At 50.1% G+C, this 10693-nt stretch overlaps 1 protein-coding gene across 10 annotated transcripts in view; it reads right to left on the bottom strand.

The window, feature by feature from the left end:
* Positions 1 to 10693, bottom strand: part of KSR1 (kinase suppressor of ras 1) — a 157869-nt gene that overhangs the window by 41319 nt on the left and 105857 nt on the right. For 9 of the 10 annotated variants that reach the window (XM_019646995.1, XM_019647000.1, XM_019646998.1 and 6 more), the window contains 2 exons: positions 5252 to 5399; positions 735 to 1194 (listed from right to left, as the gene is read on the bottom strand). In XM_019646995.1, the coding sequence (XP_019502540.1) occupies positions 735 to 1194; positions 5252 to 5399 (608 nt within the window). The remainder of the gene's footprint in view (positions 1 to 734; positions 1195 to 5251; positions 5400 to 10693) is intronic. The other variant, XM_019647005.1, reaches the window with a different exon arrangement.

Genomic DNA, 10693 nt, shown 5'->3' with positions numbered 1-10693 from the left:
AAAAATAAATAAATAAAAGAGTAAGGTATTTCTACATGTGCTGACATGAAGTTCATGGAGGTATCAAGGTAAGTTGAAAAAAATAGGTTATAGATTGGAGTTCATGGTTTTTGAAAATCATTAGAGGTTTTAGCCAGATATTCTATAATAGTTCTTCCTTTCTGGGTACATGGGGGAATTACATTTCTTGGTTCCTTTGTTTGAGTAGGACAATGAATGGTGATTAGACGTTTCCGGACAGAGTATTTCATTGCTATTGTGTAACATCTAAAATTCTTTTTTCCTCTGCCACAGTGGAATGTTTTTAGACAGTGGCTGTACCATCAGCCTGAGGCCTGGAATGTGGCTAACCCATGAAGGACAGGCAGCATTAGCAAGAAATAAATCTTTACTGTTTTAAGACCCAGCGATCTGGGGGTTATTTGTCACCGCAGCATAGCCCAGTCTATCCTGACTGATACATGGCATCATTTTGTGTGTGTGTGTGTGTGTGTGTGTGTGTGTGTGTGTGTGTGTATGCACACACACAAAAATCCAGTAGGCTCCAGCCTAATCTATTAAGGTAGTATGGGGAGTGGACTGGGAGTACCTTTCACTTTTTACTGTGTATACTTCTATATTAGTTGATTTTATGTCCTTTAAAATGGAGTCTATATTACCTTTATAATGAGAAAACCATAGTCAATGCTTTCAGTGGACAGCAAGTGTAGCATCGGCCTGGCACGGACACTTACCTCATTGGGGAGACCTCATCGATGCGGTTGCCCAGCTGAGACTCGTGGGACTTGCTCCGGGTGAGTGTGGGGAAGTTGGGCAGCAGCTGAAAGACCTTGCGGCTGGGTGGGGGCGGCGTCCGTGGCGGCTTCAGCTTGGTGTGCCGTCGCAGCTGGGGCGTGGTTGGGGGGGTGATGAAGCTGTGCAGGGCACGGGGGGTCAGCCGGCCACTGGCATGCAGGGGCATGTAGGTGTCTGTGAGGCCCTCGTTGGGGCCCGGGGTTGAGGAGTCCGAGGTGGGCAGGGCTGATACGGAGATGGAGCGTGGGCCCTGGGCACTGCTGCCCATTCTGCCCAGCTGGGCGCTCCCCGTGGGCCAGGGCAGGCTGGCTGGTGAGAGGCTATCTGTGGAAAGCCCTGAGCCGCTTTCCCGCCGGGCATCCAACGAGCTCCAGCCTGAGTCGTCTTTGTGCTCCCCTCCTGTGGGCCGAGAAGTTGAATCACAGAAGGCTGGGCCTAGAAGAATTTACAGCCGAGGCAGCCAGGGCCCAGAGAGGTTAAACACTTGTCCAAAGTTGCACAGCTCCTTAGTGGAAGGCTTCAACTACCAGACTTTACCTGGTTTATAAAAGGCCTCTCATGCATACACATTATCTTCCGCCTTATCTAACCGACCACGGGGTCACCTGTGTGGATATTACTGTCCCTGTTTCACAGAGAGAAAAACGAGGTCCAGAGAGGGGGTGGCTTATGCAGGGATCTTGCTGGAAGTTCTGTGGGGAGCCAGCTGGCAAAGCCTCCCCAAAAGTGGGTAACCTCAGAGAGGGGAAGTGGTAACTGATCTTTAAGAGTTAGGAAAGAGAAGCTGGAGCATGTAAACAGATAACTCCATTTTGAAAAAACTCAAATGTCAGGAAAAAGGGCTGCACCAACCTTCCAACAGGAAATTGCCTTTGGAGTTGGCTAGACAAGAGATCCAGCTACAAAGGGGTCAGCAGCCATTTCCTTCTGAGAGGAGCCTGTGAGTGACTCTGGCTACCCCGGCGGTGACCCTCTGCCTGAGGCCCCTAAGACCTTGAGGCTCTGCGGGGTTCCAATTCAATGGCACAGTCTGTCCATTCATTCAAGCCTATGCTGGATGCTGGGTATCAAGGCACGAAAAAGACACATCCACTGAGCCCGACGAGTCCAGTGAGGGTGACAGACACTCAACACAGCAAACTGTGTGCTGACACAAAAATGCATGGGGACTGAGGGAGCCCTGAGTAGGAGGACCTTGCATAGCCTGGGAGGTCAGGGCGCTTCCCAGAGGAGGTGGTACCTGGGCTAAGCCAGCTAGGGAAGAGGTGGAGCAGGTACACCAGGTAGAAGGAACAGCATGTGGAAAGGTAGGGGACACGTGGCACCTTTCCGTAATTACAAAGAGTTCCATGTGCCTTGAGAGGTCAGGACAAGCCAGGAAGGCACGAGAGATGAACTTAGAGGGTCAGCCCACCTGGGGCCAGCTCAGAAGGGGCTTTGGATACCTATTTTGCTAAGAACTTTAGGTGTGACCTTATAGGAGATGGGGAGATGCTGAAGGGGTGGGGGCAGGGAGAAAGGACCTCATTCAGAGACCCTGTTGTGGGGAAGAAGACACCGCCCTCTTCATATTTATCAATGAGTGGGAAGTGTAGGAAGGTAGACTGCGACTCAAGGCAAAACGATCTTCTGCCCTGAAACTGTTCCACTGTGTGCTTTGTATACCGTCTCCTTCCATCCTCCCAGCCCGTGAGGTCACTCAGATTCAGGGAGGCCACGTGCACTGCCGAGGTCATACAGCTCAGCAAGTGGTGGGATGGGAACTGAGCCTGTGGTCCCAACCACAGCCCTGGCCTCCTCCCACAAGGCTATCACCTCTGAATGGCTCAGCTTTGGGCGGCAAGAAGCTCTGTCATCAGAGGTAGTCAAGCCAGGCCCACATGGCCATTTATCAGGGATGGTGCAGAGAGATCAGCCTTCACAATGGATAGGGTTTCTTTGTACGTTCCATCCCCTCCTCTAATGCCCTTCCTCCTACTTCACTGCATGGTGACTTTCTAGTCATGAATCAGCTTGGCGGAATGAATTAGTCTGTGTGTTCCTTGTGCTTGCTTGCTCCTTTGGAACCGCAGCCATGGCTTACACTTTAACTTGTATATTGGCTGAGAGGAGGTACTGACACGTTTCTTGTTCAGGGGATGAGACAATGAGTTCCACGAATCCATGGGCAAGTCTGCCACCTAAGGAAACAAGTCCCAAATTCTTCAAATCACCTATTTAATGACCACGGCTTTGAGCCAGCTCAGGGATGACAAGTGGGTCTTGATGTGCATACCAACAGCAGTCAATAGAGAATGACTCCGGAGTCACTCAGTAGGAAGAGCTCAGGGATTGATTAGTGATGTCTGCTATGGATGAAGGACAGGAAGTATCAGCAGGCATGATATTCCCCTGTTCACCAGCCACTGGCGCAGAGAACCATCCTTCACTCACCTTTCTTAAGACCAGAGACCACAAGGGAAATGACTTCAATATTTTCCATCACTCGACAGCTTAATATTGAAAAGAACACCTAAAATGTACTGGGCTCCATTCTAAGCACTTGACCTTAACTAATTTCATCCTCATAACAACCCTCTGTGAGGTGTGGTTATTATTTCCATTTTACAGATGAGGAAACTGAGGCATGGTGGTGTTAAATAACTGATCCAGGTCCCACGGGCTCTACGTGGCTGAGTAGAATGCTGGGCCCAGGTAATCTGATTCCATGGTCCATTTTTACCGTAACTAGGCTGCTCTAAACAAGCCCTGTTGGGTGCAGTGAAGATGCCTCCATGCTCCGAGAGACAGTGCAATCACTGGTACCCACACAATTCCAGCTGGTGCCTTTTAAGTGTGGCACCACTTAAGTGTGGCAGGCCCATCTGGGTGAGGTGTGGCAACAAGGACCCTCTTGGGGATTAGGAGGAACCACAAGCTGAGGTCGAATGAGAGAGAAGGACCTGGAAAAGACCCTTTCCCCAAGGGCCTCCTCTGGGCACAGTGGAAAAAGCACTCCCTGGGGAAGAAACCCAAGTTCCAAGCCCAGCTCTGCCACGTGCCAGGTGTGGGACTCCAGACAACTCGCCCAATGCCTCCGATACTCTAGCTTCAAAAGGAGCTTACCACCACCTCTTAAAAGGGTGTCATCGCGTGTGTCAAGTACCTGGCGTAATAAATTAATGCTTAATAAGTTAGTGATCTCCCTATCTCAGCATCCAGCGGCCTTCCTAACATATATGGGTCACCACCACTCAAGCGCTGGCTCCTCCACAAATTTTTAGGCAATACAGATGGAGAGTTGGCAAGTTACCCCAAAATCTCAGCTTGGGAGGCAAGTTTGTACTTTTAAACTTCCACAATGTGGGAACAACCCAATCACCATCAAAGATGGAGGCTCTAATCTCATCTATGCTACCCACTGCTGTGTGTCCTTGGCTAAGTCACTTCCCCTCACTGGGCTGTCTCCTCCTCTGTAAAGTATGGGGAAGAGACTTCTGACCACATCTCTGTCGTGTTTATTTCCTGGCACCTGCCAGGTGGCCTGGTGTGTTGAGGTTTTCTGAACCGAGTGAAGCTCTCCTCACAGGCTCTGTGTTCAGGGGAGGACTTGGTACAATAGAACCAGAGAAGAAATTAAGCCCAATCCTCTCTGGGGAAGAAAAAAAAAAAAAAGTCAAGCAGAATGTAAACCTCAGTGCCTTCCATAAGCCCCAGGCAGTGGGAGATAAGACAGGTGGCTCAGATAATTTAAAACCGGGGCTAATTCCACTCCTCAGGCTCATTTCAAAGCTTTATCTGTGTGGTTGTTAGTGGGAGTGTTAAATCAAGGCATTTGAAGCCGTCTCCAAGGCAAGATTTAGAAAGCCTGCAAATAATTCCCTAGGAACACCTCATAGCGCCAGGATCACACCCTTTGCCTGGGGCGGCCATAGGCACAGGGCTGAAATACCCTACAGTTTCTCGAATCCTGCTTGGCTCAGGCTGAGCCCAAATCAGTGTGTGCCTTCTGAGCACACAGCCCAGCCAGCTGATAGGGGCAGGAGAAGGTGGGGAGAGGGCTGAGGGTGAGCAAGGGTGGGAAGGGGGGTGGAATGCAGGAAGCTGCTGGAGGGTTCACAGAGGCCAACGAATATGCTCCAAAGAGGGGAAATTTATACAGGGCCCGCCCAGCAGGCCGGCCTGGGGTTTCTAACAATGGCTAAAGCTCCCTGTGTTCGTACTGGCCAGGTCAGTCCAAATCTGAGCCCTCTGACTCAGGCAAGGCCCATCACACACTTTCTGAATGTCTACCCTGGCCTTTCCAAGCTGCCCCAGGAACCCTGGGCCACACTTGTCACACCCCATCATCCACCTCAGCAAAGGCTGTGCCCTCCAGAGCCAGACCAGGCCGGTGAGGAGGCCGGGACTAGGCGAGAAGGCTGGTGTCAAGGCTGAGGCAGAGGGAGAAGGGGCCGGGGAGGCGGGCCCTACCTACCCAGGCCTGTCACCTTCCGCAGGCAGGTGAGGGCGTACTGCAGGCGGCCACACTCCTCCACACTGGCCCCGCAGCGCCGCAGTGTCTCCTTCACCTTGGCCTCGTTCATGTCCAGCAGGGCATCCAGTGTGAGCTCGCGGAGGATCTCCTGAGGAAGCACAGAGGGGACAGGCAGAGAGCCGTGAGCACCCAGGAGGCCCCAGGGCCCTCTTCCTTCTCCCCCTGGCCAGGGCGGGCCTCCAGGTTGAGTGACAGGGGCCAGCTGCTGGTGGGCCGGCCTCTGACCTGAAGCCTCCACATGTCTGAGGCCTCAGAAGGCCAGCTCTCGCCCCCACCCCCAGCGCTCCCAGAGACAGCAGCTGAAGTAGAGATGCCTAAGCTTCAGGGTGGGGGTTGAGGGGAAGGCAGAAAAAAAATCAGAAAAGTTTTGATCAGGGCATGTTGCTCTTCTCGTTTCTTTTTATTCCTCTGCCCTGGAAAATGATGAATCATGACAACTTTTTAGAATGGCAAGTCCCTGAGATAAAGATGACCCTTTACAGTTGTGCAGCACTGGCTCTGAATCATTCAAGATAGATTTCACATAAAACTGGTTTAGTGAGAGAAGGATTAAACAGAATTAACCCTCACTAAGCATTATACGGGCACTCACCACCTTACCTTATTTAATTCTCAGTCAAAGCCTTTTAAGGAGTTCAAGGTAACAGAGAAATGAGAGACTGGCAGCATGAAAATGATTCCATGCAGACTTGAAGGGGGGGGGGGCACCTGAGAAAGAATGTGGATGGCCCCCTGCAGATCAGCAAGGAAAAGGGAACCTCAGCCCTAGACCACCAGGAGCTAGATTCTGCCAATAACCTGAATGCACTTGAACATGGCTTCTTCCCAAAGCTTCCAGGTAAGAGGCCAGCCTGTCTGACGCCTCAGCTTTAGCCTGGTGAGATCGATCCTAAGGAGGGAAGCTAACTGAGCCTGCCTGGACTCTTCCATCCAGTCTTCCTCCTGCAGAATTGTAAGCTAGTAAATGGGGGATGTCGTAAGCCGCTACATTTCTGGTGACTGGTTACACAGCAACAGAAAACTAATACAAAGAGTGAATATTTGAATCAAGGCCTACCTCACTTCAAAGCGTGTGGTCTTTGCTCTCATCATGGAGGAAAGAAACACCTCTAGCTCGACTGGTTGGAGCCACATGTGATACCAAGCCTGGAGCTGACACACAGCACAGTGGAGCATGTCCCTGGCCTCAAGTGGCTTGCGGGGGTGACTGACATGAAAACAAGTCATTGCTCTGCAAAATGAGATATGGCCTAGCATAGAGAAAGCTCAGAGAGCGACGGGACCAGTGGTAAGACCTGTTTTTTTCCTTCTTTGGCCCCTCCCTGTCTATATTTTTCAGATTTTCTATAACAGGGAAGACCAGACATCCCACATCAGATGGTTCATATAAAGCTCAAAGTTCTTGAGACTTTAAGTTGAGTTTCATCGATTTTAGAAAGCTGTGTCTAATTTTATTTTAAAAGAGTAACGTTACTGTCAGTCAATCCACGTTGCCATAAATCGTAGACTCAGGTGTCAAAACTGAACCTGGTGAAGATACTGGCTGTGAGTCAGTGGGGCAATGGTTTGGGGGCTTTGTAATGCCTGGGGGTGGGGGCCTGGCATGGCCTCAGCTGTGGCCTCTGGAGTCTGGCCATGTTCCTCCCATCATGCCACCCTTTGTATCTTGTCTGTAATAGTCTTCAGTCTCCAGGGTTGTGGACAAGAATCCTGTAGCTCTTTAGAATAATTCACAACCAGAATTAGAAATAAGCACACCAGTAAAAGCACCAAGAAGCAGCTCATCACCATTGGTTGGACAAAAATCCTTCCAGGAGATAAATCTAGAGCATCACAGGAAACCAGTGATAAGACAGCACAGAGAGGGGGCTGATTAGATAATGGTCCCAGGACAGAAGCTTTTGTTCATCAGTGTGTCTTCCTTTATTGTCCTGAGCAACACTCTTCATCAAAATGCAATTTTGACATCTTTCCTCTTCATTTTACTATGAAAAGCAAGTTGGCAATGCTGTCAGGGCAAGAACAAATGGAAGTGACGTTGACCTTTACCCAACTTCACAAAACAACCCTCCACCTATCCCTGGAGTGGCCTCAGCTCTTACCCACACTCCTCCATTTCCCAAAACTGTGATGACTCAGCGGGTTTCCAACAACCCTAGAAACCCAATCCCCAATCGAACTACACAATGCGATAGGGATTGCTTTTCTTTCTTTATATTTCTATCCTCCCCACCCACACCAATTTCAGTTTCTCAAACATCATAACTCCATTTATTATGACAAACTCTTTGCCAGTACAATGTGTTCAGTGCTTTGTGTACTATCTCCACTCAAAACAACTCAGCAAGGAGGGGCTGGTAAGCCCATTTTACAGAGGGTCAGAGACCTTCTGCAAGGCGATTTGGCAGAGCTCAAGCTGAAACACAGGTGTGTGGGATCCCAAAGCACCTTCGATTATTCCTGCTGTCTGTCACTCAGTAGCCTGGCAATGCCTGAGGATGCAGCAGCTCCCTTTTGGGGCAAATGATTTGTTTCAAAGTAAGTTAAAGAAATTAATTTCTGAAAACAACAAAACCCAAAAATACTATTCTGTAAAAATTCTTTGGCAAGTAAAGTAAACCACTAAAAAAGAGAAAGGCAGAATATGTTGAAATCCATTTCCTTAAAAAAAAAAATGAATGAAAAATAAAAAAGGCATTCCCTTACAGCTGCAGATGAGCTGCAAAATTTCTCCAACTACTCTGGGGCTTCAAAGATCACTGCAGGGGCTGCCTTCCCTTCACTCCTTTGTCCCCTCTCTTTATGCTGATTCAAACCAAAGGTAGACAACACACAAATCAAAATTGGGGCGGGACAGAAGAGCCTATCCAGGGTCCCACTAAAATGGAGCTGCCCTGGCCTCTCCAAGGAAAAGCATGGCTTCCTGGGGTGTGAACTCTTTCTTGTCCATCAATGCAATGAAAGTGCTTAGCACACCATCATCACCATGATTTCTGACTGTTTCTTCTGTTCCCTAATCCCTCTTCCCTGCAGGGCTGGGTCACTGAACTTGGGCGAGGGACCACTCCGTTCGTTCTGTCTGAATGCTGCAGTCAGTGAAGCTTTCCATCAGTCAGCTGGTTTACCTGGTAGAGTGAGGGTCTCCAACACAGCCTCGGGGCTAGGCCTTGGGGAGAAATAAGATCAGTGGGGCGAGGCCCCCTAGATCTATCTTTTGATGGAGATAGAAGTACTAGAAATACTTCTCTTGTCTCCACTAAATAACAAGAAACCTGACAGCAGCAAGGGTGATGCTAATCGGAAACTCACCCCTTGCCCTCACTCACGGTTGGGGTATGAGGAGGAGGCTATGGGAGAGGTGCCAGATCTTCTGGTGTTAAAGGAATCTGAATTTTTATTTTAAAATGGCTGATTTTTACATGGTGGCAACTAATGCAAATCTGTGCAGATCAAACAATCGTATCCATGGTCACACAGAGTCCCCAGGCCCTCTCATGGAGACCCCGTGGGAAGAATCTGACACATTCCAAGGATCTGTCTGATCAGCGACTTCTAAAGCTTTATTTCTGTAGGCAAATGGGGAGAATGGCGGCCCAGCAGCAAGTGCCCTGGGCAGCATATCACGGGGTGGCCAGGCCTTCTCAGTGAGGTGCCCAGCCTGGCTCTGGGGCCCCACCATGGAAACAAAGTGCCCACCCCTCCCACTCCTACGAGTGACTTTGGACCTGAAGTTAATTCAATCAAGAGGGAGAGTGCACGAGGCAAGCATGCTGGAACCAGGGGAACCAGTATATGTAGAAAGCACGAGCCCCCAGGTCTCGCCTGGGCCTGCAGCTAGACAACAGGCAAGCTGAGCTAGTGGCTGTACAGGCCCCCGGAGTGACCCTGCTATCACCTCTTATCACAACTCAAGCAATGCCCCTTGAGCAGCCTGGCACCCCCAAACCTCACACACACATATGTGACTCGCCCACCCACGGTGATAGGCACTGCCAAGTCTTAGTTAGGAAGTTATTTTGGACCAGAGTAGTTCACGTACAAAATTTCTGGATAATCTCAACTGAAAGCAAATTAGGGAATCAGCTTCACCACCTGCTGAAGGTGAAGTCACAAGCCTGCTGACCACCTGGCAAGTGGAACCGCTCTGAAAGCCTCTCAGGTCTGAGAGGCCCCAAGGCCCCAGGAGGGCCTCCCACCTGCCCGCAGGCTCATGGAAGATGACAAGGTGTCTCGAAGCCAAGGGCATCCCCTGGAACTCTGAGGAAGAGATAAAGGCAGCGAGTCCATACACTTTGAGGGGAACCATTGCCTACCCACTTCAGCTTCTGTCTAAAGAAGAAAATATGGGGACAGCCGGTTAGCTCAGGTGGTTAGAGCGCAGGCTCATAACACCAAGGTTGCTGGTTTAATCCCCACATGGGCCACTGAGATGCACCCTCCACAACCAGATTAAAACCACTACTTGACTTAGAGCTGATGGGTCCTGGAAAAACACAGTTTACCAATAAAACGTTTTTTGTTTTTTTAAAAGATAATATGGACTTGAAACCAAGAAGGGAGGACATGGCCGTTCGGCCCATTGTGGGGGTTGCCTGGGTCCTACGAGCCTCGGGTGAACACGGGAGCACAGAAGTAGAGCTGCGAGGACATGGGACAGGAAAAGAGTTCCAGAGAACACTGGCTCCCGCCTCTGTCTGTCCCCTCAAGACACGATGTGTGTTGTCCAGTGGGTGACATTAAGTTATTCTTTCTGATAATAATTGGAGAGCAGGGTCGATTGGGCGCTGAGGTCACTCCCAGTCTGTGATAATTAAATTGCTGTTCTGTTCTCTAGAGAAGAAGGCGGAGGTGGGCTGGACCAAACACAGCTGGCCCCGCCCCTCAGCAGCTGGTGGTGTCACAGGCCAGGCTGGGTATCAAATGATATTCTGGGACTTACCAGCAGCCACGGGGCTGCCTGGGATCTATACTTAGAAACCTATGCCGGCTTACACCAAAAGCAATCCACACTCGTCATGGTCAGTCAGGTGGACAGTGGCAATGCCAGGGGCTTCAATGCCTGTGTGTGGACCACATATGAGAACCCCTGGCAGCTCAAACCAGCACTCAGGTGAAGGCCCAGGTTGAAGGAAGACCAAGAAACAAACCCCGACTTTGTTTATCTGTTTAGCTTTCTAGTCCTAGAGCATAGGATGGGGTCGATAAACTGTCCCAATCAGTGCTGCTAGCACTCGAGGTCCATTTGCAGAACCTGGATTTCTGGAGTGTGTAGTCAGAGGCCTCCCCCAGTTTCTCTGGATGGGGGTTAATTAAAGGGCCAGGATCCTTCGCCACAGATGCTTCCCCAGGAACTAGTCACACCAGAGGCCAGAGGTGGACTCT

Source organism: Hipposideros armiger, unplaced genomic scaffold (genome assembly GCF_001890085.2).
Source record: "Hipposideros armiger isolate ML-2016 unplaced genomic scaffold, ASM189008v1 scaffold_108, whole genome shotgun sequence".
NCBI lineage: Eukaryota > Metazoa > Chordata > Mammalia > Chiroptera > Hipposideridae > Hipposideros > Hipposideros armiger.
Note: the sequence above shows the minus strand (reverse complement) of the source record. Positions and strands in the feature narration are given on the sequence as shown.